Here is a 26,994-nt window from a genome sequence, read left to right as displayed (position 1 = left end):
GGAGTAAATTACGGTCCATCCGCTGGAACAAAGCGCAGATTGTGCTCCTTTAACTGCAGACACCACGGTTTAACTTAAGCTATTAATGTTTATTTCAGAGTAGCGCTCTGTTCCAGGTATGTGTCACAGAATGAAAGTCACTATGAAATATACAGAATATAGCAAAACTCTGTTAGTAGTTCAAATTACACGTGACATTGTTTTAATAACAAAATTCCATAAAGAAAAAGTGCACTTTAAATACCAGGATGATGTACTTCACCGAAAAAACGTGGAATGTTGAACTGCGTCCCAAATGACGCACTATACACTGCACTTACATAGTTATACATTAGTAGTACACACTATGTACTCAACCATGTAGTGTATGAATTTTATAAGGTTATTTTGTAGCCCCTCCCCCTTCGTGACATAATTAAAGTTGCAACAGTTGAGTGCATTAAGTGTTCAACTTTCCACACTTCGTTTTTTCGGGTATTTAAAGTGCATCATCCAGGTATTTAAAGTTCACTTTTTATTTTTGAAATTTTCAGTGTGAACGTATTACTTGCACTATTTATACTGCAAAACGTCATAAAACTGTGCATAAGTACGCGATTTGGTATGCACCAAAAATAACCTTATGTATTCATACACTACATGGTTGAGTACATAGTGTATAGTTTGTCATTTGGGGCGCAGCCACTGTTTGAATTTTATTCTTTTTAGCTAGTGTAAGCTGTCAGCTCCCTTCCCCCAACCAACGCTCATGACAGGCTTCAGTTTTTTAACGGTCTGGAAGAGTTTCGCGACACCCCCTTCGCTCCAGCTAGCTCCGTCTATTGTTCATGAGCGGCGCTGTGGCGGTTGCAGTGCCGACGTTTGCCTGCTGGGGGGCGCCGCGGAGCCGCGCGGCCTCGGGTCTTTTTGTCTGAACTGGATCCCTCTGCTGCTTCACAGTGTGCGCGATTAAACCGGAGCCGCGTCCGTCCCGCACTGTCAAAAAACCCACTCCAAACCCCAACACAGGCGCAGCCGGTACCGTTGTTTTCCCGTGCAGCCATGAGCGGTGCCGTGGTGCCGTTGGACTGAGCTCGCTCGGGTTTGTGTGCTGCTCGGGCTGCCGTTGGAGCGGGTTTCTCCACTCTCATCCTCCGTCGTTTCTTTAACTTTTCAAACACGCAGCCGCGCCGGAGCGGAGCGGACCGGAGCATGGGATCCCCGGACTCTTAGGAACCGAATCTGAGCCGGGGGTTTGACCGAATTTCAGCGAAACGATGGCGAGCTCGACGGGGAAAAACCTCCCCGAGCAGCGGAGGAAAGGACAGGCTTTCCTGGACGAGCTGCGGCAATTTCACCACAGCAGAGGGTGAGCGGGAATTTCGCTCTTATTATAACTTGGGTGACCCGCGCTGGGCGCGTGAGGGGTCCGGACGGGGCTCAATTGGGCTGTTTTTCTCCACAGATCTCCGTTTAAAAAGGTTCCCGTGGTGGGTGGGAAGGAGCTGGACCTGGGCACTCTGTATATGAGAGTGGTGTCTTTAGGGGGCTTCGCGAAGGTAAGTTCCTCACACACACTAAACTTAACATTTCTCATCACACACACTCTTCCAACTCCACTCCTCGGCTCGGTTCGGTGCATCGGCCTGTGTTAGTGTATGTATGTATGTATGTATGTGAATAAGTGAGTGTATGTATGTACGTACGTACGTACGTGTGTGTGTGTGTACTGGCCCCACACACACTTTCACACACACTCACTTCAAAATTACCGGGCGGCTTTTACATAGATTACCCGTACCGAGGCTGGGGCACCGAACCCCGTCCGGACCCGCCGTGTACATCAGCGGCTTTCTCTCTCCCGTGTGGCGGAGGATTGAGCGACTGTAGGCCGCACTCAGGCCTGTGTATTCCTCGATGTAAATACAGCCGCAAACCGCGCCAGATCCGCGGTCCAGACGCGGGGGTTCGGAGGGGTTCTTCTCGGAGCACCTTGTTTCCCTGCTACTGGTCTGATTTATTCATTTCACATGGGAAAGTGTAAGTTAGCCGGAGTGCTAATGGGAGTTAGCATCCACACACACACACACACACACACAGACAGACAGACACTCTCTCACACACACGGTCCTGCATCTGAACCGAACCCCTCTCACCTGTCTCATCACCCTACAGGTGTCCGACAAGAACCAGTGGGCCGAACTGAGCGAGGATTTCAATTTCCCCAGGAGTTGCTCGAATGCTGCTTTTGTTTTGAAACAGTACTACCTTCGGTGAGTCTTTCTTATTCAGTTTCTTTCTCTCTGATCAGCTCCAGCACATGTGCTCAATGTTTACAGGCGCTTCTCTGCTCTGATGCACTCAAACATGCGGCTCGGTTCTGACTCGAAAGCGTGTGTTTTAGAGGATCGTGTGTCTTTGTTGTTGATTGCAAAAAGCAGACTTTTGACAGTGTTTTTAATATCAGCTCATGTTATTTTGTTAATGCATCATTATGTGGCAAGTACAGTTTAAATCAGGGAGTTTTACAGTGATAAATGGTTCTTCTGGACTTGTGTTTGAGTCACTTTTAAGGATGCATCTGTCAGTTGCATTGAAGTACTTTGCTTTAATGGCAGGTTCTGTATATTTCAATAATTGACAAAACTCTGTAATAGGATGTAGTTTAGATGTTTTTTATACCGTTTAGTTTCAGCTTTTGTCCCTATATAAAATGCTTTAATGCAACATTGTATTTTAATTTAAATTGACTTTTTTAAATCTAAATCAATGTTTTACAGTGTTTAGATTGCTATTTTGGACTTGGGTCACTTTTAAGGATGCATCTGTCAGTTGCATTGAAGTACTTTGCTTTAATGGCAGGTTCTGTATATTTCAATAATTGACAAAACTCTGTAATAGGATGTAGTTTAGATGTTTTTTATACCGTTTAGTTTCAGCTTTTGTCCCTATATAAAATGCTTTAATGCAACATTGTATTTTAATTTAAATTGACTTTTTTAAATCTAAATCAATGTTTTACAGTGTTTAGATTGCTATTTTGGACTTGGGTCACTTTTAAGGATGCATCTGTCATTTGCATTGGTCTATAGGAGTCTTTTGTTTTGAAGGCAGTTTTTTGTGGTTTGATATTTAGTATTTTTTATACAAGCTTCACAACATGCATGTGCTGATTCTTGTATATTCAAATATGAGATGAAAACTAAATGAGGCCTTAGTTTGTCACCACTTATTGAGTTCTACACATGGGTCTCTATAAAATGTTTCAATGCAACATTACTTGTTAATATGGAAGGATGTTTAAATCTAAATCAGGAAGTTACAGGGACTTGTATTTGGGTCACTTTTAAGAATGCTTTTGTCACTTGCATTGGTCTATAGGAGTCTTATCTGGTTTGACAAGTATTTCTTATAGAAATTTTATAACATGGGCTGCGTCCTGTATATTTAAATAAGGGACAGTAAATTTTACAACGGTGGATGATTGTTTTGGATCTGCGCTGGTGTGTTCAGACTTCAACTGTCACTTTATTTTGCAATACAGAATGTGTTTTGTGCTTTCTAGGTTGATGTTTGTGTGTTTATAAATGTGGTTAATGGTGTTTTACAGCGTGCACACGGTTGATTCGTGTGTAAACCACTAAAAACATTTCACCAGCTGTAACACATGCAAAATCTTCCTGTTTTTATATATTTGTAGTATCAGCAGTGAGTAGCGTACGGCCGTAGCACTGCTGTCTGTTCTACAGTGAGTGCGGCTGCTGGTTTTCCACGTGCTTTTCTCTCTAGTTTAGTAGGTTATGGGGGGGTGAGACAGACAGACTTGGCAGCAGGGAGCGTTGTGTGGGCCGTGAGGAGACGACGTACAATGCCATGCAATGGACTAATCGTAATTACCATTCTGCAAAGTGTACTTTACCGTCCTCACAATCATTGCAGGAGAGGTTGTTTGTCGGCGACGAGAGCTCAGAACGACGAGGGATGCAAAACGCTGTTCTCCTGTGTGTCTTCCTCATGAGAGCGGCGTACGGAGGACAGAATTAGTGCTCCATGGAGAGATTGCGTGAGCTTTAACTGGTTTTATTTGCAGCATATGCATATTTTTATTAGGCATGCTCTCTTTGGGTTTTATTTTCATAATCAAAGGTCTTAGTGCTGCTCAATTCTGATGTAACGCCAGTTGTTTTTGAAATCCTGGAGAGGTCTGTGTCATGTTGAGCAGTATCCGTCTCTCAGGGATTTTCAAACGATTTTTGGAAGCGAAGCCAAAGAGTTTAAACAGACATGATTGCTCGGAGGAAATCCAGTACTTGTGATAAAGAATCTTTTTTTGCAACATCAAACGAGAGAATCTCTGAATGGTTTTTTGCAGTATTACATATTATGCCTGTTTGTCCGACTGTATATCAGACTATATAACACTCAAAACTAGTAACATGATTTGAGCTGCAGGTGTTTTGATTGGATCAGAAAGGATGGTGGAATGTTTTAATTACAGATGTACTTTACAAAGATTATTTTTCAGAAGTGTTCAAGGCTTACCTCGGGAGCATCCCATGCACATCAAACGAGGGAAAAGTCCTACAGGCCTTTCCACAGCCGAAGCGATTCTGAAGATCTTGCTTTAGCAGGATCCTCATTTCTGTCGGCTCTCACTTAGTCCGATTCACTCGCACCACGTAGACCGAGAAACGCTTGCTGGCTCCAAAACGTCTCAGCTAACACTAGTGTGAGTCTTCAGACAAAAATGAAGGATTTCATTTGCACTTGTTTGATGGATTGCAGATGAACAGGTGTCTCCATTAGGACACATTGTGTAGTCTAACTCTTATCACTCACGCCGAAAAGAGGAATTCGGTTGTGTGTTTACACCGTCGCAGCTGAGGAAGAGCTTGGGATTTGAACTTGGGTCTTTGGGTTTGTGGTGTGATGAGCTTACCGCTGAACCGCTCAGCACCGATCGGAGCATGTGAAATGAGTCATTTAAATGTGGCATCTGCAGTCAGGCACTCCGTCTGCCAACTAAAGAGGGGAGAGCAGCTAAACAACACATGTCAATGTCTTAATTGGCAAATGGTCAGTTTTTAAGGACAGGGCAGCTTTATTTTTTATGCACAGTGTATCGGAGCATGTGGGAGCATGCGTTCTAGTTTTCTGAGGCTAATTTTTATTCACTCTGATTCATTTTAGCAAATTGGTTGATTGTGTTCATTTGGCTCGTAAAATATTAATGTTCCCAGTAACATTTTACATGCATTTTTTTTTTTAGAAATGTTTGGTAATGCTTTGTTTTAGTGTCCTTGTTACATCTAATAACAGTTAAGTATGGATAATTACAAGTAACTAACCCTAAACCAAAGCCTAACTCTGTAGTAAACGTGTTGTTAATCAATATAACTCTGTACTTAATTGTGTAATTACATTGTACCAAAGAACACCTTGAAATAACATGTTTTAGTAAAACTTATGTTTATTGCTGTTCAAATAAGCATCAAATGTCTCTCCCAAACAAAGTTATATCTAGTTATTTGATTTGTAAATGCTTTGTGAATGTTTATTTGCAGATTGAACACTAACTCTTTAAATTGCATGCAAATTAACCTTGAATGCAAATTGTCGGAACACATAGAATATAATTTCATTCTTCTGTTCATTTATGAGTAAAGCCGTCCAGCCAAGTTGTTGCTGGTCTCAGATCTGTTTTTGGTCAGTCTGCTCTCACCTTACTGAGTGTTAATTTTGCATGTAAATATATAGAATCTCATGGTCATGTTATGGTAAAGTATTCATGTTATAAATCCTATTAACTTATTCTAGGTTATCCCCAACCTGCACCGCTTTAGTTAGGTTTTTACTGTAATATTGAGAAGCTGCATTGCGTATATTCTGTTTTGAAGATGTTTGTTGAATAACTGTTGTCTTGGGTCCTATTTGATTTTCTCCTAGTCACAGTCCATATATTCAGCAGCTCCTGCAGGTTAAACTTGACCTTTTTCTTCTGTGTCTCCAGTAGAGGGCAGTAATTCTCTGTCTGGACCTCAGTCAGAAATGGGGCCGTTCACGTGAGCACTGACTGAATGACATAGTTCCTCTTGTCAGCTTCATTTCTGTATTTACATAACCGGTTTGCGGTGTTTTACCTTTTAGGTTTATGAAAGAAAAATAAATGGTTGTTGGAGATCTGCTTTCAACATCTGTCTGTATTTACCGTGTCCTCCTGAAGATCTTAATTAGCTGGCTCAGGTGTATCTGATTAGTGCTGGAGCTAAAGTTTGCAGAAAGGTTGATCTCCAGAAACACGACTAAGTGCCCCCTTAAATTGTACATAATAAACCTGATGCTTTCACAAGGTCCTCATTTAGTGTCTCAAGAAACATCAGCCTGTAATCAGGCTAAAAACAGATTTGCAGGTGGTGAATATAACGTTGATATACAATTTAAAGGGATAGTTCACCCAAAAATTGAAATTGTCGTTATTTATTAACCTTAATGTCGTTCCAAACTTGTTTGACTTAAATGTTAAAAGTTATTTTGGTTATGTTGGTAACCAATCAGTTTAATTTCCTATTGACTTCCATTATATGGGCAAAAAAATACAGTGAAAGTTAAAGGAAACTGAAACCATTTTGTTACCAACATTTGTCAAAATATTTTCTTTTTGTTTTCCATGGAGAAGAAAGTCATACAGGTTTAGAAGCATATGAGGGTGAGTAAATAATAACATAGTTTTATGCTATGTTATTATTTAATGATCCCTTTAATTGCAGCAAACAAGTTTTTACATATCAGATTAAAATTCACAAAGATTTAATTAATGAAACTGACGTTTGAAAAGGGAGAGCATTTCTAAGGTGGATTTGGTTATCTTGTTCAGTTATATCAACTATCACTAATAAAACAATTACACAGTCCAGTGAGCAAATTTCTGTCCGCGCTGTGTGTGTCCAGTACAGTGTGTTTTTTTTCTAGTGTTTATGGTGTGCAGATAGCTATTTATAGTGTTTGTATTGTAGCACGTGGGAGGTGTGTGTGTGTAAGTGAAAGCTCATTCAGTTGAGGGAACCACTCATGAGTCATACTCACCCGGAGCAGGACTGTGAATATTACTATTAGACTCTCAATACGGTTGATCCCTGATTCTCTGGAATAAACAGCTTGTGCTTTCTGACCGTCTTTCAGTATGTGAGGTTACAGAGCTGTGTGAGATGGTAAAGTATGCAGTTACCTTGTTTTAAGTTTTTTTAATGGGGATTTAATCAAGTGTGTTTTATGTTAGGTTGCAACTTTTGCATGTATGTATTCTCTTTGCATTTGACAGACTGATTAATCTGTGTCAATGTCTATTTGGCTGATTAAAAATTTCTGCTTGGTGTCACTTATGAAATCTTGTCAAATCTAAATTAAATAATGTATAAAAACATCTGGAAGGAATGGTTCACACCAAAATTAAAACTGGCATAAAATGTCCTTGCCCTCAGTCCATCCAAGACATAGTTGAGTTTGTTTCTTCATCAGATTAAAGAAATGTAGCATTGCATCGCTTGCTCAGCAATCGATCCTCTGCAGTGAATGGGTGCCGTCAGAACGAGAGTCCAAACAGCTGATAAAAACATCACAATAATCCACACCACTCCAGTCCATTAAGTTATGACTTGTGAAGCAAAAGCTGCATGTTTATAAGAACCAAATCCATCATTAAGGCTTTTTTTTTTTTAAGTTAAACCGTCACTTCTGGCTAAAATACTGTTCCTTAAAGCAGATTTGTGTGTGTCCCATTTAGATTGTTTACTATGTATGGTTATCATATTGGCAGTCATCCTTTCTACTCTCTAAATATTTTATTGGCATCAACCATTTAAAAAATTGTAGCAACTAAATGCTAATGGATTTTCTCAGTCCCCGAGGGACGCAGGTTTGGTGGTTTAATTTGCTCATGGAAATGAATCGTATGACATTCAAACATTATCCCTCCAAACAGTCATCTAAACGCAGAAACCAATGTCTGCCAATTTAAAAAATGCTATGAAATGTTTACGATAATATTATAACCACTCGATCTTTTAAACAGGTGGTCACCGGTCAGTGAATAATTGTGTCTGGATGTTTAAATCTTCGTGTCTCTTAAATTTCCCCTGGAATCATGAGTGTATATCCATCTGTCTGTCATTCTGTTTGCTGATGTCTTTTTCTGGTCTCTCTGTAGCTATCTAGAGAAGTATGAAAAGGTGCATCACTTTGGAGAGGAAGATGAAGAGGAGCAGCCGGGGAATCCTAAACATTTGCTTCCGATTGGTGCAATACCCACGTCATACAACTACCAGCAACACACTGTATCAGGTACAGATGAGCCCAGTCTGCTTCTCTGATGCACAGACACAGACACAGACACAGACGCACACACACACACACACACACAGCTGGCTCAAAGGGTTAGTGTGTGTTGGAGCTGCACCTGTGAAAACTCTTAATGCACGAAGGAAATAATACTCCTGCACTCCTTGCAGAGAGAGACAGATGATATTTCCCTTTACATAAGGGTTGGGGTAGGTTTTAGTCTGACTATATGAGGACATGAACACGTGAACTTCGTCTCCAGAGCTGCGCTGAGAGTCACTTGACCAGCATTTCACAATTTGATAAAACTATCAGCAGATACACACAAACTCGAAGATCTTCGTGACAGCCTGCCAAAAATAAATTTGGTTTAATTTGAAAAAAATTGACACGCATTACTTTTTTATAGTAGATTGTACTTCTCAAAGTAATAGTAATAAAATAAAAGAGTATTAATTAAAATTAATAAAGCATTATTTCCTGAAGGGATATCATACAACACATTTTTTCGTCCATGTTTTAATTTTAACAATAAACCTCTGATGTGCAGCACTTTATTTGCTAAAAAGAAAAAAGGAATTCTTGTTTCTTTCTTTGTTTCTTTTTTTTTGGAAAATAATATTAAATAAGTTAAATTGTGTACAGTTCATCTGAAGTTGTAATTAAGACTGTTTTAAATGTTATTGTTCTTGAGTTTGCCATGAATATAGTAAATAAGTTAAATAATGAAAGTTTTCTGCATTCATTTTGAATTTAATTAATTTTTTTTCATAATACATTTGTATTAAATCATAAAACACCGAATCCAGAAAAAATAAAACCGACACAATTTCTGATAAAATAAAAATTTTCACAGGGCATTGTTGTTAAACTTTTACATTTTATAAATTCAATTATTGAGACATCTTTTTTGATCCTAAAAAATTTCATATAAAGGTTGCACTATTTTAGAGTATGTGCATTTACAATGTACTTATCTAATAAAATACAGAGTAATATAAGGTAACTACACTGGGATAAGAATATGTTAAGAGGTAAGTTTAGCGTTGGTACCTATTTATTACCCAGTTGCCGTACTTCAGGAAGCATGTATCTTATCTTGTATATCTACATGCAGAACAGGATTGTAAAAATAAAATGCAAACAATATTTCATTGGACCAAACCCCTAACTTCCGCATGCTGATGTAGATCTTTTTGGGAGAAGTGAAGTTTACATGTGTGACCCTGGACCACAAAACCAGTCTTAAGTCGCTGGGGTATATTTAAAATCAAATCAAATCACTTTTATTGTCACATCACCACAGCACATGTGCCTTCATGAGTGAAATTCTTGAGAGCGTGCTCCAGACAGTGCAGAAACAATTTACATATAGACATTACCATACATGCGTACAGACTTATACAGATGACAATGTGTAATATACACATACGTATACTCAGTACACACAGTGTACTATTAGACAGACATACAGTTACCGATACATTTATAGCAATAGCCAAAAATGCATTGCATGCGTCAAAATTTGCATTTTTCTTTTATGTCAAAAATCATTAGAATATTAAGTAAAGATCATGTTCCATGAAGATAATTAGTCAATTTCTTACTGTAAATATCAAAACCTAATTTTTGTTTAGTACAAACCATACATCAATAAAAAGCTTATTTATTCTTTCAGCTTTCAGATGATGTATAAATTGACACTTAAAGGATTAGTTCACTTTTAAAAAAACTTTTGCTGATAATTTACTCACACCCATGTCATCCAAGATGTCCATGTCTTTCTTTCTTCAGTCGAAAAGAAATTAAAGTTTTTGATGAAAACATTTCTCCATAAAATGGACTTCATTGGGACCCAAACGGTTCAAGGTCCAAATGACAGTTTCAGTGCAGCTTCAAAGGGCTTTAAACGATACCAGACGATGAATAAGGGTCTTACCTAGCGAAACGATCGGTCATTTAAAAAATAAATAAAAAAGTTGAAGTTTTATAAGCACAAATGCTCGCCTTGCTCTGTTCTGTGATGCGCGTTCGTGACGTCACGTAATACGCAATTACGTTGAAAAGGTGGAAAAAACTTAGGCGGAAGTACCGAGTCAGTGTTTACAAATGTGCAGAAGGAGGACCATATACACATATTCAAATGTCTTTGTGTCAGTTTATCGTTTAAAATGCCCATTTCGTGTGCGTATCCTGGGTGTTTTAATATTAAAAAGCCTACTGACTCGGTACTTCCGCCTACCTCAACCGTGACCTTTTCAACGTAATTGCGTATTACGTGACGTCACGAACACGCATCACAGAACAGAGCAAGGCAAGCATTTGTGCTTATAAAACTTAAACTTTTTTATTTATTTTTGAAATGACCGATCGTTTCGCTAGATAAGACCCTTATTCATCGTCTGGTATAGTTTAAAGCCCTTTGAAGCTGCACTGAAACTGTCATTTGGACCTGGAACCGTTTGGGTCCCAATGAAGTCTTTTATGGAGAAATGTTTTCATCAAAAACCTTAATTTCTTTTCGACTGAAGAAAGACATGGACATCTTGGATGACATGGGGGTGAGTAAATTATCAGCAAAAGTTTTTTGAAAAGTGAACTAATCCTTTAAGACTGGTTTTGTGGTCCAGGGTCACATATGTGTTCTGAACAACTATATGTATTCACACTTGGCTGAGTGTAGTTTTGTATGAGTCTCAAGCCACCTCCAAGACACATGGCCAATTACGGCTCACAGTTTCTTCAGAAAATCTCTAGAAATATAAATTTATCTTTATCTTTTGATTGTCCTTTGTTTGACAGACTATCTCCGCCAAAGCTATGGGCTGTCGACGGATTTCGTCCCTCCATCTGATTACAACAAACTGGTGCTGTCTCTCCTGTCTGGGCTCCCGAACGAAGTGGACTTTGCCATTAATGTGTGCACGCTCCTGTCCAACGAGAGCAAACACGCCATGCAGCTAGAAAAAGAGCCCAAACTTGTCACACTGCTGCTGGCACACGCGGGAGTCTTCGACGACTGTAAGTTTTATACTGCATTTACTAGGGTATTTGCACTTTGGGACTGCATGGGTATGCTAACGTTACATATGTTTGTCTTTCAGCATTAGGCAGCTTTTCTGCTCTATTTGGGACAGACTGGCAGGAGAAAACGTCACGAGACTTTGTGAGGGTAAGAAAAGATGTCAATTTGCATTTCTTGCATGGTATCTGTTCTTGTGCTCTTAACACTTATTTTTATTTTAGTTTTGGAAAGATGTCATTGAAGACAATGAAGTCAAAGATCTCATCTCAGACAAGAGCTGCACACCTCAAAGTATGTGGTTGTTTATGTCCCGGCTACTCTCATTTGATGTGGTGAAGACGCTCAATGAAGTGTAGTTTTGCTTTGATTAGTCAATATGTTTTAACCAAGCATTACTTCACGCTAAGCATGCATTGTATATTTTTTTCAGTTGGATTAGAGACAAGGGGCGTCTGCACTCCTCTCTTCCACCCGGCACGTGCCGTAGGCATCGGAGACGTCGAGGGCCAGCGGGTGTTGCAGGTGGCAATGATTCTGAGGAACTTGTCCTTCGAGGAGGCCAACATCAAACTCCTGGCAGCTAATCGCACATGTCTGCGCTTCCTCTTACTGTGTGCACACTGCACCTTCGTCCATCTGCGGCAGCTGGGTCTCGACACGCTCGGCAACGTCGCCGGAGAGGTTAGAGTCCACAATCTACATCTGTCTAGAGTGCTGCAATTTTGACACATTTTTGTCAGCCAACATGCAAGTTTACATCAAGTTTCCTTTACAAAAATCCCAACAGGATTTTCCCATTGGCTTTTGGATTATTGCAGAAAATAAACTCTGTGAACAACAAATGTTCATGATTCTTAGACATGTTTAAGAGTGACTCTAAAATGGATTCAGATTTGGTGTAAAATTTGATTTGAAGGTGTTTGTTAGGTGTTCCTAAGAGATCTTAATCCACAAACAAATTTCACACCATCAAATCTGAATCCATTTTAGAGTCACTCTTAAGCATACGTAGGTTTTTACATAGCTCTTTTACTTTTTCAACTCGTTACTTGCCATGCAAATAGCTAAAGAAGCCAACATGACGTTAAAACACCGACTAACCAACTTATGTGTTTTGTTCAACATGATAATCTTAACAAATGAAACACAATTTAAGGCCTAAATACAAATAGGCAGAAGTAAAAAGCTACACGTATACGCTATAAACAAGCTGCACCATCATCACATGACTTCAGTATCAATACCATTAAACTTTCTTCTTAATTTTCAAAGTTTGGTTTAGAATAGTTTGCTAGAGTGCAATTGTAAAAGTGGAATAGTAGATGAGTTTGCCTGATTGGCATGATGACGTTTAATTTCTCAAATGGCCTCTGTAGTCTCATTTAGATGCTTGTTAGCTATTTCAAGAAAAGTAAAAGCTTTAATCACAAACAGGGAGTTGCTGATACGATTTATGTCACAGAATGAAATGTCAAAATCTTGAGCTTTGGTTCACCACAAAGCTTAATTCAATTATTTAACCAAAAACCCATTCAAATAGCCCACTGACTTGATGATGGAACCAGAAGTGCTAAAATTCTTGTTTCTAGGTTATAAATGTTATCCCTGCAGCACTCTATAGGCTTCATATCTGGATCTGTTGCCCATTTGTATCTTTTGTTAAATTTCTCTTTGTCCTTTTTCAGCTTCAGTTGGATCCAGTTGATTTCCGAACAACACATCTGATGTTTCACACCATCACGAAGTGTTTGTTGTCACGGGATCGTTTTCTCAAAATGAGGGGTAAGCATCTTTCAGGGTGAACTGTTCATGCCATTAAACCATTAAACCTGGTTGCTCTTTTGTGACTAACTTTCTCAGTTAGTCGCTCGAGCACATAATTTGGTCGCAATTTGTTTTTGTTTTTAGCTACAACATGGGATTAATCAGTGCATGCTGCTGAATGTTTATCATACTTCATAGTTATATGGTAACGAAAGTGATTAATTTCTTTTTCATCGGTAATATTATTTGTGATTTGAATTTTGTGAACGGGAGTTCCTCTTTTGCTGTTATAAGCCGGGCTTCGGATGCTTTCGAATTTGCGATGTCACGTTTTATAAAAAAAGATAATTGTCTGTTTTGCTTCTATTTATACATAGAAGTTTTAAGACTAAAGCAAAAGATGGATTCATTGTTATTCTTAATTAAAAAGCACAACAACAATAAAACAGTAGGCTACAATGACGATCTTGCCAAAACTTAACAAAAACGAGTAAGATAAGGCATGGCATACACCACATGCTGCTGTATTATGTAAAGACTAATAAATTACAGAACGCTTAGCAAACACTGAGGACTCAAATAAATGAAAAAGAATTAAAAGAAAGCCTCCATAGTGTGACGTGAGGTGAACAGCAAAGATAACAAGCTTTTCAAAATGAAAACAAAAAGAAAAGTAAAACTAAACTGGCTGTCGGTGACAGGACTTGCATGTTTTTTCCACAAGAATACCAAGAAACGGTCTTTTATTTTACTTTAGCTTGAAAACCAAATCCGCCATTGTTTCCTCAAAATTGGCGTAATTTTTCCCGCGTGCGGCGTGTACCTTCGTGCTCGTACTGAAGTGACGACTTACCCCAACCCTATGTATAAACCAGGCTCTACACTCCAACCACTCACTCTGACAGCGTCCCTCTTGACGTGATCAATGAAATTTGACTCCTGGTACAATGTGCCATGGCTGTGCAATGCACGCTGTTGGAGCAGACGCTTTGGAGCAGCGCAAACCATGCACTCGCACAAATGCAACCACGTCAAATTTAAACTCGCACATTCTCAAAAAATGGCGCTGCGTTAAACCTTGTCCTTTCCTTTTGAGAGTTGCTAATTATTTCCATTGCATCCTGCAGCCATGGAAATTCTCGGGAACCTGAGCAAAGTGGAGGATAACGGCGTTCTGATCTGCGAGTATGTGGATCAAGAGTCGTACCGAGAAGTCATCGCCCTCCTGACGCTGCCGGACATCATGCTGGTCATCTCCGCGCTGGAGGTCTTGTACCAGCTGGCCGAGCTCGGGGAGATCACGTGCTCTAAAATCTCCTCCGTGGAGAGAAGCATAGGTACATGTTCATGTTTATGTCAACGATTTCCTTCCCCCAAAACCATTCATTTATTGTGATGTTGCCAAATTTTGTGGCACCACTAACCATCAGGAGCAGTGAACTGACATGGTTTGCATGTGTGCATGTCAGATCTTCTAGTGCGGTTGGTGTCAGTGGACCTTCACACGTTCGGATCGGATGCCCTGACGACAGTAAAACTCATCGAGCATCAGGCCTCGAGCAGTCAGGTCTCAGAGGTTCGGCCGCACCTTGTTGAGCACGTTCCCCCACCTACACAAGGCACTCCTGGCGCTGGTAAGTGGCCTATGTATCCGCTGTCGGATTTTGCGTGTACTAGGGATGTACAAAATTGCATATTCAGATATCACAAGAAGTACTTTCTCTTTTAATAACCGTAGAGAGTAAGTGATTTACACTAATGCAGGATAGGATAGATGCAAAATGCAGTAACATATTTTACGGTGTCCTTGTTATACGTTACATGTCGTTGCTGTAGTAATATACTATGCATAATTACATGCAACTAACCGTAAACAAACCCCTCATCCTGACGTCATAGTAAGTACATGTAGTTATTTAACATTAATCAGTACTTAAATGTATAGGTACACTGTAACAGGCACTGTAAAATGAAGTGGAAAACAAAATGCACATTTACATCATCAAGAGCTCATTGTCTGTCAAACTTATTTTATTGGATTGTAATATTTTTATTCCTTTTAAAAAAAATATATATATATTGTTGATGCTCTTGAAAAAGTTTTTTTTATTTAAAAGAAAAAAAACTTACTGACTACTTTTACCACCAAAAATTTTGTTTTTATCGCAGTTTTATGACAAAATGCAAAAATAGATTTCCTCATGATATTGAGTAATATTATCACAAAATAGAAGATAATTTTTCTTAAACAGGCTACTACTGCTTTAAGTCTCAAGGTAGGGTTTAAAAATATCCCACAAAAAATGTGTGTTGAAATGGAAAAGTAATGAGAAAGGAGTTTATGCAATTTGTATTTACAGTGTGTTTGGGTTTGTTTCTTTGTAGTGAACAGGGTTCCTGTGCAGTCTACGCCTCCACCTGGGATTGTGGAAGTAGATGGAGAGAAATTCACAACTCAGTGGTAAGATTTACATCTTTCCTTCTTGCATTTCTCAAATCTGTTATGTTTTCTAGTGTTTTATGAATGCTTTCTGCTCTTGTTAGGCTAAATGCTCATTTTGAGGTTCATCCAGACGGTTCGGTCTCTCGCTCTGAGATGTACTCTGAATATCTGGCGACCTGCAGCAAGATGGCACGGGGTGGCGTGTTAACATCCAATAATTTCTACAAATGCCTGAGGTGAGATCAATGGAACTGTTGGGCAGATGCTGTGAAATTGTATCTGTGCCGTCCCAAATGGTAAATGTTGAATGCTGAAAATCACTCAAACGCAATATCAACGCTGTGCTTGTGTGTTTCTCAGGACGCTGTTTCCTAATCACACGGTGAAGCGTGTGGAGGACACACGGCTGAGTGGACAGGCTCAAATCCATGTGGTTGGTGTGCGGAAGAGGCCGATTCCTCTTCCCGTCCAGCTTTATTATCAGCAGCAGCAGCAGGCCAGTCCTGCACCAGTTTCCAAACACGAAGCTCCCTCAGAAACCCCTCAGCCCCAGTCAGGTAGAGATACTGTTTTATTATTGGTCCAAGAACTCTGTCTAGCAATTCAGAAAGATGTTTCACACTACATTTGATCTTGGGTTTAAACTTTTTAAAACCTGGTTAAAACCCATTTTAACTGGTTTAAATTCTTTGTACATGTTGTTTTTCATTTATTTCATTTAGTCATTTAGCAGACACTTTTATCCAAAGGGACTTAGAAAACTCTTTTAATTGATCACATTATAATTATTATAAAAGGAATATAGAACTGCTTTTAACACCCTGGTTTATGAAAGGGCATTTTCACAAACTATGAATTGTGGTGCGAAAACTATACAGTGTGAAAATGTAGTTGATGTGTGAAGTTGTAATGTTATAGCGAGTTATCATACAACCTATCATAAGCTGCTTCAGTGCTAACCTCATTAAATATTAATTCACTTTGTACAGAAATAAAGTTTCACACAATTTTTTTTTCCCAGTGTCTTAAGGACTTCAAACGGTTTCAGAAGACCTCAGACAACAAAAGTTTTTTTCCCTCGTAAATATATAAATAAGAAAGTTAACCTAGGGCCCTATGAATTTTTTTCCCCAAAATTCTATTTTAGTTTTCCCCAAATTCTGTGTTTTCCGTTTTAAATTTTCTGAATTCCATTTTAACTCAATTTAAATTTCAAAATGATGTCTGATCAGTACAATTCATAAAATGTTAACAATTTAACAATATTATTTGTTTTATTTAAAAAAAACAGCAACAGAATTTCCAGATTCATTGTTTTATGATTAAATACAGATTTACTATGAAACTGTGGTAATCAAATGGATGCATAAAACTAACAAATTAATTAATCTTTTAAAATGTAATCAAATTAAATTTGAACTGAATCTTTACAGGTTTACAATTTGAAGCATGGATGAAAAAGTAGGATTGTGTGATGTGATGGTCCTTAAAAATATATTGTATGAAATGTAGGGCTGGGTATCGTTCAAAAATGTTCGATACCGATACCTTGAGTTCGATACCGGTTCCTGAACGATACTTTTTTCGATACCAATATTATGAAAACAGTTTTAACAAGATTACATTATCTCAAAAAAACTTTGGTTTTATTTTTTTCAGCTTGTTGACATGTATACAGACTCAAAGACTCATCTCCTGAGCCACTGCACAAAGGAACAAAATATAGCCAACACAATAAATCAGTACAAATAATTTTAATAAAGCTCAAATAGTTTTCAGTTTACACTAGTGCGTGCTCGTTTTAAAACGCATAGCTCAGACAGAATCATCATTTCTATTCATTTATTCTAGGTTGTTAAAGACTTCAAGAAATTTAAAATCTTTATCCACTTTCATAAGTGGATGTTTTATTTTCTTTCACAATATGTTTTATTGTTATTAAATTCTATGTTGTAGTATGTCTAATTATTTGAATGAATAAAAACTACTTAGTTTATTCAAATTTATTCTTAAAACAGCCTTATGAAATGTTTTCTTTTTCCTCAGAAATTCTGTGTTCTGTATCTGGTTTTCAAATGAAGGCATAAAACATTTCATTTTTCGTTTAAATTATTGAAAATAAAACATTTATTTATTTTGGCAAACAAAATTTTACTATTAAAATTAAAACATGGAAGAAATGTTGTGTGATCATTAATTAAAAAATAAGAGTTTTAATAATTTTAATAGTAGCAGTATGTACACTCTGCTGAACAATATTAATATATTTCTGCCGCAGTGTCTTCCAAGTTAAACCAAACTTTTATTTTGACGGGTTTCCGGGAATACCTTTACAGTTCTGTGTGTATATGATATGATGCAAGTTTTACTCAAATCAAACGGTAAAATGCTCATGAAGTGACTCTCAGAGCAGTTCTAGAGCTGTTGTTCATGTGTTTATGTCCTCATTTAGTGAGACGGCAGACGCTGAAATGTCACGCGAGCTTCAGTCTGTGTCAAGTAAGCAAAACTGAGCGATATAGAGAGCAGACTGCTCCTTACCCTTTCGAAACGCTCTCGTGGATGTCAAACACTGATCAATCAGCACCGCGTCACTTCTAGTCAAACACACCTAGTGCTGCAGGCTTATTGGCTCACTGACGTTAATGAGATTAACCCCTTAGGTATTGAAATTTGGTACCGAACGACAAGACGTTTTTCGAATCTCGGTGGTATCGAGGCAATTCGGCCGGTGCCTAAAAAGTATCGAACTCGATACCCAGCCCTAATGAAATGATAGAATAGAATAGATCTTTACTATCATAGTTAAAGGAACAACAAAAAATAAACATAAATAGGACAATTGTAAAAGCAGAAACACAGCACAGCTATAGAAGCTGACATGGCGTTACAAAAGGAAAGAAAAAAGAGACATTAGTCCATATTGTGCCATATTTTGATTTTGCCAAATTCTGTTATACAACCTATTCCATTTTTATGAATCTGCAATTCCTGCCATGTTTTCTGCATCATGAAAGTCATAAGACCCTAGTTAACCCCATCGTGCAGTGCTGAACTTGAACACCAGATTTAATTTACCCAGGTGTAAGAATAAAAAAAAAAAAAAAGCGCATGCAGTGTTTAATGCGATAAGCCAGTCACATTTATAGCTGATTTGTTCTTTCTTGTTTGTCCATGCAGTGCTGTCTCCTGGTATGGGAGGGCAGCTTGTCCGGGCACCAGCACCAAGCCTTACTGCCGGCCAGGCAGCACCACAGGTGGCCTTCACCATGCATGGAGCGCCGCACGCCAACGCTCCCAGTGCTCCTGCGCCATCCCCAACTGTTCCACGACTCCCCATGAACCCACCAGGACAAGCTGCACTTCCTCCTCCATGCCCTCCCGCCACCACCCCAGTTCCCATACGACCCAATGACATCCTCAAAACAGCCATGATCCGGAGCTCCATCCCCACGGCCACGGCTGCACCTGCTGTTCCCAACCACAGTGGCTCACCTACCCAGCAGCCCTTGCTCCATCATGCTCCCATTACATTGATCCAACAGGGGCCACTGGCCCAGGGACATGTTTTTACAGGTCGAGTGCAAGGTGTTTGTCCTTCGGTGGCCCAACAGCGCCTGCAAGCCCCTCAGGGACAGCAAGGTGCCCCCTCCCAAGAGGCTGTGGTGCTCACGCCGCCTCAGTATGTCAGTGCACCTTGCACTTCGCTGATGGCAGGAGGGCAGGTCGTGACTGTCTCAGGCATGACTAGCAACCGTGTCGCGTTTCAAAATATCGCCCCCAAACCTGCACCGCAAGCGCAGTCGCCACAGCCTCAACCTCAACAGCAAAGCTTAGTCATCGTCAGTCAGAATCAACAACCCAACACCGCATTCGCCCCAGCCATCCATCAAATCGTACTGACCAATCCCAGTCCTCATACCATCCAACCTCAGCCCGCACAGTCTCCCGCTTCCCCAAATGCACCGATCCCTAACCCCGCCCCTGTGCAGCAAGCCCCACCCAACACAGTCAGCCAGATGCTGTCTGTCAAGCGGCAGTTTCAGCAGACTCCGCCCCCTCCTCCACCCCCAGCCCAACCTACCTCCACAGAATCCAGTCTGATCAAACAGTTACTGCTTCCGAAACTCGGCCCTTCCACCCCAGGTGGAAAACTCATACTCCCCGCTCCGCAAGTTCCCGCTCCTGCGAGCACGAGGGCGCCAAGCCCGCAAGTCGTATACCAGGTGACCAACAGCGGTCCGATGCCGTCTCAACCGCAGTTGAACGTGCAACTTATGCAGAGCCCCTTGCAGGCGACCGGTGCCGTTCCCATCTCCATCCTCCCAGGACAGATCATCTCCACCCCCACCCCTGGCACCCTTCTGCAGGCTACACCCAGCAACCAAGTTACCTTCACAGTAGTGCCAAACTCTGGCTTCCCCGGCCAGGGAGCACAAACCCCGCCCACAGTCGGCCTACAGTTGACTCCGCCTCTGCCAATTGCGGGAGCCACGCCCATTCCGCCTTTCCGAGGTGACAAAATCATCTGCCAAAAGGAGGAGGCGGCCAAGGACGCCACGGGGCTGCACATCCACGAGCGCAAGATCGAGGTCATGGAGAACAACTCCGTCACCGACGGTTCGGCTAAAGCCAGCAATGGTGAATCCGCAGAGGTGGATGGACCTGCGTCAAAGCTGCTCAACGGGAGGAAGTTTGACTCGAGTCTACCTCCATACCACTCAGGGAACAGCCAAGCAGAGGCGCTAAACGGCCCTGCGGCGCAAGGCGGTGACAGCGGCGGCCCTGGGAAGCAGATGCTCTCTGACCCTAAAAAGCTAATTGTGAACGGCGTGTGCGACTTTGACCGAACGGACGCCACCCATCCGAGTAAAAACATTCCAAATCACAAGGCTTCCAAACACATGGGGAACGGCGAGGTGTTGTCGCCTCAGAAAGCGCACGGGGCTTTGGGCCTCACGGACTCTCTTGCTGCTCCTCAGCAGGACACTGCCAAAGCAGAGCAGGCAGAACGCCTGGCCAACGGGCCCAGCCACGGCGCTGAGATCTCCAACGGCCCCAACTCAGAGACATTGGGCCTGAGGCAACAGCACCCACCTCATAACCACTCCCCACCTCCACCCGTTTCCGAGCCGCGGCCACCGCTGCCTCCCGCTAACGGCACCTCGGAGAGCCGGCCGCTGAAGAGACCGCTGGAGGACGGGGACAGAGGTACCTCCGGAATCCCAACCAAAATGGGCGTACGGATAGTAACCATCAGCGACCCCAACAATGCTGGTAACATCTCTACCATGGTGGCCGTGCCGGCAGGCGCAGACCCATGCACAGTAGCAAAAGTAGCAATAGAGAATGCAGTGCAGCAGAGACCAAGTGTGCCCTCGCCGCTTCCTGAAACCAATGCTCAGGTAATGCGTTTTTCACTCACGTTTACAGAATTGTGCCTTTACAACCTAATGCTTGTTTTTTATAATAGCACTGTAGACAAAACCATTGTTTTTCATGCACTGGTCAATGAGTTTTTAGGCTACTTTGCTTCCATAACTTGTCGTCTTTCAGACTAGTGGAAAGAAAGTAGCCAAAATACACAGTTTATTTTATTACACTGTATCTATTTACATCTGTTGATTACAGTTACAATACATATCTTTAAAGGCTGAGTTTTTTTCAGCACTTAGACCAACCTTGACAGATTTATTACTGAATATATTCTATGGTTTTTAAGGTGGGGTTTGTTCATTATAACATTTGCTTGGTTTATGTATATTTTTTTTTCTGGCTGTTGATAGTTTATTAGGTTAATGTAAATTGGATTAATATAGATTAATTGAGTGATAGAAAGAGCAATCCAAAATACTCTCTGTGGAAACCTTTAACTCTACAATGTCAACAGATTGAAATTAGTATTTTGTCCCATGTATAGATTTCATTGCTAGAAAATTGTGCAGATTAGTGCTTATTAAATTATTTATCATTTGTATATTTAATGTTTCAGAAAACTTGTTGCACGAAACAGTTGGCTTGCCATGTTCGCTGTGATTTATTTAACTGGTGAAATATGATATCTGTAAATGTTTACCCTGTTCCAACTGTAGTGTCTTGATCAGAAACAAGTTTAGTTACTTATTGATTTTTTTATATGCTATCATGCAACAATTCTTTTATAGTAAATCTTAGTTTTTCTGTTGTTTTTGGGCTGAAAAACATTCTTGCTCTTAATAAATTTTAAACAGATGCATAAATCCAACACACTACTCAAACTTGCATAATAGTGAAATTATTTGCAACATTCCGGTCAGTCACCCAGTTTTCCCCAGGCTTACAAAATATGCAGAAGTATCAGTAAATGTAAAAACAACTCATTTAAGAGCTGTTAATAATGGCAAAGGCCACACCTGCAATTGAGAAATCAAAATGAGAGAAATAATCATAAAATAATCAAAGAAAACAAATATAATTCTAGACCCAAATCAAGTACCCAGTTTGAATAGTAAGCGATATTTATACATTTTATTTTGAGTTGAAGTGCAAGAAAAAAATTAGATGCGTCTATGAAATTCAGAATGCATGGCACTATATTTTTATTTCTTGCATTTACTGTAAAAAAAACAAACAAGAATTTGTAAATTCACAACATGCTTGTCATTTTATAAAGTTAATTTTAAGTCTTCTACAAAATTCACTGATTATTCATGTGTGCAGCAGCCTGTGTCAGTGCAGACTCCACCTCCAGTGGATCCGGCTGCACAGGGAACCAATCAGAGTTCTCCAGCACCTGCCATCTCTCCAGATCAAGCACGGAAACCTGGACAGAACTTCAGATGTCTGTGGCAGGCATGCAAACGGTGAGGACGCATGTGATGTGCTTTGCTTTATAGATGCCTGTCTTGAGAAGGATGGTTCATGCTAACTTTAATGTGTTGTTTCAGGTGGTTTGACACGCCGTCACAGGTGTTTTACCATGCAGCTACCTATCATGGCAGTAAAGACGCGTACCCAGGGCAGTGCCAGTGGGAGGGCTGTGAACCGTTTCCTCGCCAGAGACTATCCTTCATCACGCACCTTCAGGCAAGATCCCATCTTTCTCTCTTTCGATTGATGCAGTGATAATGACTTCTATCCCTGCTTGCTGTATATATGTGTGTGTTTGACTAATCAGTGTGTGTTTTGCAGGATAAGCACTGCTCGAGGGAAGCGCTCTTAGCCGCACTCAAACTGGAGGAGCAAACGCAAGGCAGCAACCCCAACACTTCCAAGTGTGTATGATTTCTTTAGCTTATGCTGGTTTAAGGTAGTAGATGATTGTGATGGTGATTGTGACTGTGCTGATGTGCAGGTCTCCTCCAGCTGCGGTCAGCAGTTCTCCACCTCCTCCCAGACCACAGAAAGCGCTCATAAACCATCCCAGTGCAGCTCTGATGGCTTTACGTAGGGGCTCGCGAAACCTGGTGTTCAGGGACTTCACAGTCAGTATTATTACATCATGCCAAATCAATGACATATGTGCTGGTTTTAAAAGTGTAAAGCTTGAAACGTTGTTTTATTTTTTCCCCTTCTCAGGACGATAAAGAGGGACCAATGACCAAACACATTAGACTAACTGCTGCCTTAACGTTAAAGAGCATCGCCAAGTACTCTGATTGTGGGCGGAAGTAAGTAAAATGTGGTTGTTTCTAATTTGTGGCATAAAATCAATCATTTATGCCAAAAGGGAATATATAATCACATTTCTTTTTAGTACTGTCAAGAACATTTTGGAGTCGTATATCAAGAAATAAAAATAAACTGTTTTTATTTTTCTAATATTAATAGAAATGTAATAGCCTATGTTTACTGTAAAGTATTTAAATATCATTAAATATTTAGATAATTTCATCATTTTTTTTGTAGTACAGTACAAAAATTCTACATTGCAGTAATTAAAAACTCTGAGAACCATTTCTACAATTTCCAGAAATGGATCCATTTATGTAAGATTAATGCGAGCAATTTTTACCCGTCAAATTTAACAATGCAAATAATATCTTTATGTAATTATTTACATTTTTGTTTCTTTCAAACAAGAACATTGGGTCATATTTCAGCTTAAAATAAAAAGAAAGGTATAAGAAATCAGTTTTATTATTCCAATATTAAAATAGAAATATATAAATATTTAGATAATTTGATATTATATTCATAAGAATTTTATTGGAGTACAGACTACAGTTCAGAAGTTTCTGCCCTGCAGTAATGAAAATCAGAGTACCATTTCTACAATTTCTATATTTTTACAAAAAAAAAAAAAAAAATCTATAAAATTGATATTTCTGCCAGAATAATGTAGGAAATGTTTAATTTGATTAAATTTAACAATGCAAAAAGACTCAATTATAATCTTTTTATATTATAATCAAAATTATAATGCCTGTTATTTATAGACCCCGTCCGTGCCTCGAATAAGGGGAATTTACGCTTTTAGGGGAAGTCGTGGCCTAATGGTTAGAGAGCTGGACTTGTAATCCAAAGGTTGCGGGTTCGAGTCTCAGGCCGGCAGGGATTGTAGGTGGGGGGAGTGAATGTCCAGCGCTCTCTCCACCCTCAATACCACGACTGAGGTGCCCTTGAGCAAGGCACCGAACCCCCAACTGCTCCCCGGGCGCCGCAGCATAAATGGCTGCCCACTGCTCCGGGTGTGTGTTCACGGTGTGTGTGTGTGTGTTCACTGCTGTGTGTGTGTGTGTTCACTGCTGTGTGTGTGCACGTTGGATGGGTTAAATGCAGAGCACGAATTCTGAGTATGGGTCACCATACTTGGCTGAATGTCACTTCACTTCACTTATTGTTATTAATGATCAGTAATTATTATTAGTAATTATTAATACTGTTATTGTTGTTCTTAATGCAAGTAAATATTCTTTTTATTTTGGGGTGAAATGTGACTTTGGCATTCACCTGTTACATATGGAGGACCAAGAGTGCCACTTAAAAATAAAAATGAAGAATCAATTTATTGGTTTAATAATTCAAACATAAAAATGTATATAAATAAATCACTTTTAAATGGACAAATTAATAGACTTATTTAAAGATGTTTATTTAATTCAAGTTTTTAAATTGAGTTTAATAAAACAATACATTAAAAAAGTCATTTTTTAATGTATAAATAAATAGACAAATTTAATTTAAGATGCCAATGCCGCATTTTGCGCCAGCCCCTGATAACTGAGAGGAGACTTTCTATCGCAGAAATCAGCTAAAACTAACAAATCATCCACAATCCCTCTCCAAACACGTTTAGATTCCCCTGAAATTTTGCGTCACTTGAATCCATCTTCTTACTCCCGCTGTAATGATGTATAGCTTTTCTCACTGTCCAATGACAAGGCGTGCTATATTTACAAGCGAGAGAGGGGTTGGCTCTTCAAATCGAGGCGAAAGTTGATTGGTTGCTCCCACGTGTGTACTGTCCAATGGCATTTTTTAACTCGATTGACAAACGGATCAAGAAAAGCATTTGGCAAAAGGACAAAGAAAACCAATTGGTAAATAAAGAGAGATAAGTGTTTGCCAAATGCAATTTTAAAAATTGTTTTAAAATGTGCATTTAAAAATATTCATTAATGCACTTTTTATTGTTTTATTCATCTACGTTTTAAAACATGAATTAAATAAACAGTTTTAAATTTGTCTATTTATTTATACATTAAAAAATTACTTTTTAAATGTATTGTTTTATTAAACTCCATTTAAAAACTTGAATTAAATAAACATCTTTAAATATGTCTATTAATTTGTCCATTTAAAAGTGATTTATTTATATACATTTTTATGTTTGAATGCTTAAATCAATAAATTGATTCTTCATTTTATTTTTAAGTGGCATTCTTGGTCCTCCATAGTTACAGCATGAAAAAGAAAAAATCAAGCAAGTAGACTTCATAAATGTAATCAGTGTCTGTTTTGTTGTGTGTTTGTGTTCAGATTGGTAAGGCGGCATGAAAATCATCTCTCTGTGCTGGCGCTGAGCACTATGGAGGTCTCCACTACGCTCGCGAAATGCCTTTACGAACTCACGCGCTCTCTGCAGGCCTGAGCTCAGCTCAACCCAAAAAACAACCTTCGGAAGGAGACGAGAAGCCCATTTCCCCATTCTGCTGCCACACAGGTCACCATAAGTGTGTTGGGTCGTCTCCCTAAACCCCCCTCCCACACCCTTCTCTCTCCCTCTCTCTCTCTCTCTCTCTCTCTCTCTCTCTCTGCCTCTCTCTCTCCCTCTCCATTCCACCCAGTCCCTCTCCACCATCTCCCTTACAAACTGCCACGGGTCTTCCACCAGCCACTCAGAAACCAGCGCCCATTTCACTCTTCTAACCGCCTCTTCACGCCTGGCCCGACGAGCACATTTTTATAGTCCCAGAGGAGCGTGGGGGGATTCTGTGGGTGGGGCAAGTGGACAACGGTGCGGGGCGGTAGAGGTGTGGCTAGATTTTGTTTTTTCTTTATAACTTGATAGCTTGGTTTTCTTACTTGAGTCGATTTATATTTTCACTTATTTATTATTGAAATAAATACCAATATGAGTAAATGAGAAAAAAAAAATTGTGTAAATATTTGTGAATAGATATAAAGTTAAATCACCCTCCTTCATGCCGCTGCTGCCCACTGTTATCAGAAGCATTACATTAGTAGGTTCAGACTCATTTTTATTTCAACCCCTGGTTACTCATTTGAGATGTGATTCTATACTCAGCAGTGGATGAATGTACTTAAACCCTGTAAATATTCTGCGACGGTACTGATGCTGTAAAGTTTTGGGAGGGGTGGCGGAGGGCTACAGGTTTTTCTTTGTGGAACTGTGTTCTTGTTTTTTTTGTTTTTCTCCCCTTTTTTGTACTATTATAACTTGTAGAACTCATTTTGCTGGCTGAAAGAGTATGAAATAATATATCATATGTCATTTTGTAGAAGAGACAAAAACATATTGAAGGTATTCCCCTCAACCTGTATTCACTGTAAGCGTCAAGAGTACGAGCCCGACCGCCCGTACTTGATTCTTTTTGTATTTGTAAATTGGTTTAAATACATGGAGTTTTATACAGGTTTTCTCCTGTGTTCTTTGCTTTCTGTGCAGGTATGATATTTTCCTCCAGACCTTTTTTCTATCTTAATATAGTGTGGGATTTTTTTATTTGTTTTTCTTTTTGTTTTTTTCATCCATTCTTACGACCACGCCACATTCCGGCTCCCGGACCCCAGGCTGTCCTCTCTGCTGTGTATTGTGTAACATTTATTATTGCCTGTTGTGTTAGCATCCCAGTGGGGTCACGACCCCTTCCCCCCACCCCCTCACCATTTCTGCAGTGTCTGTAGGGTGTGCGATGATACATATATCTAACAGTCTGATATAGATTGGCTTCATTTACTTTGGTGACTGTTTATAGTTTTTAAATAAAAGACTGAACATTTTTGA

At 39.7% G+C, this 26,994-nt stretch overlaps 1 protein-coding gene across 2 annotated transcripts; it reads left to right on the top strand.

Moving 5' to 3' along the window:
- The first annotated feature begins 935 nt into the window (after positions 1 to 935).
- On the top strand, positions 936 to 26,994 carry LOC306858266 (AT-rich interactive domain-containing protein 2-like). Of its 2 annotated transcripts, none has more exons than XM_079398705.1 (21): positions 936 to 1,348; positions 1,445 to 1,538; positions 2,155 to 2,252; positions 8,183 to 8,316; positions 11,116 to 11,334; positions 11,418 to 11,485; positions 11,560 to 11,629; positions 11,769 to 12,019; positions 13,024 to 13,120; positions 14,230 to 14,439; positions 14,572 to 14,736; positions 15,488 to 15,563; positions 15,647 to 15,781; positions 15,906 to 16,102; positions 18,726 to 20,950; positions 22,245 to 22,387; positions 22,472 to 22,610; positions 22,716 to 22,798; positions 22,879 to 23,008; positions 23,103 to 23,194; positions 25,506 to 26,994. In XM_079398705.1, exons 1-21 carry the CDS (start codon positions 1,257 to 1,259, stop codon positions 25,615 to 25,617), a joined length of 4,830 nt encoding a protein of 1,609 aa, XP_079254831.1. In that variant the 5' UTR covers positions 936 to 1,256; the 3' UTR covers positions 25,618 to 26,994. The 2 variants fall into 2 exon arrangements, with proteins under 2 accessions (XP_079254831.1, XP_079254832.1); XM_079398706.1 differs by having other exon boundaries at positions 1,162 to 1,348; positions 22,248 to 22,387.

The sequence above is a fragment of the Barbus barbus genome (genome assembly GCF_936440315.1).
Source record: "Barbus barbus genome assembly, chromosome: 39".
Lineage (NCBI taxonomy): Eukaryota > Metazoa > Chordata > Actinopteri > Cypriniformes > Cyprinidae > Barbus > Barbus barbus.
The sequence above is the reverse complement of the archived record's forward strand: the minus strand, read 5'-3'. Positions and strand labels throughout refer to the sequence as shown.

Excerpts from the sequence above, each read along its gene's own strand:
- LOC306858266 (XM_079398705.1), top strand. The coding sequence starts at position 1,257 with ATGGCGAGCTCGACGGGGAAAAACCTCCCCGAGCAGCGGAGGAAAGGA. Across the intron at positions 11,630-11,768 it reads CAAGAGCTGCACACCTCAAA|TTGGATTAGAGACAAGGGGC; the intron begins GTATGTGGTTGT and ends TATTTTTTTCAG. Across the intron at positions 16,103-18,725 it reads AACCCCTCAGCCCCAGTCAG|TGCTGTCTCCTGGTATGGGA; the intron begins GTAGAGATACTG and ends TTGTCCATGCAG.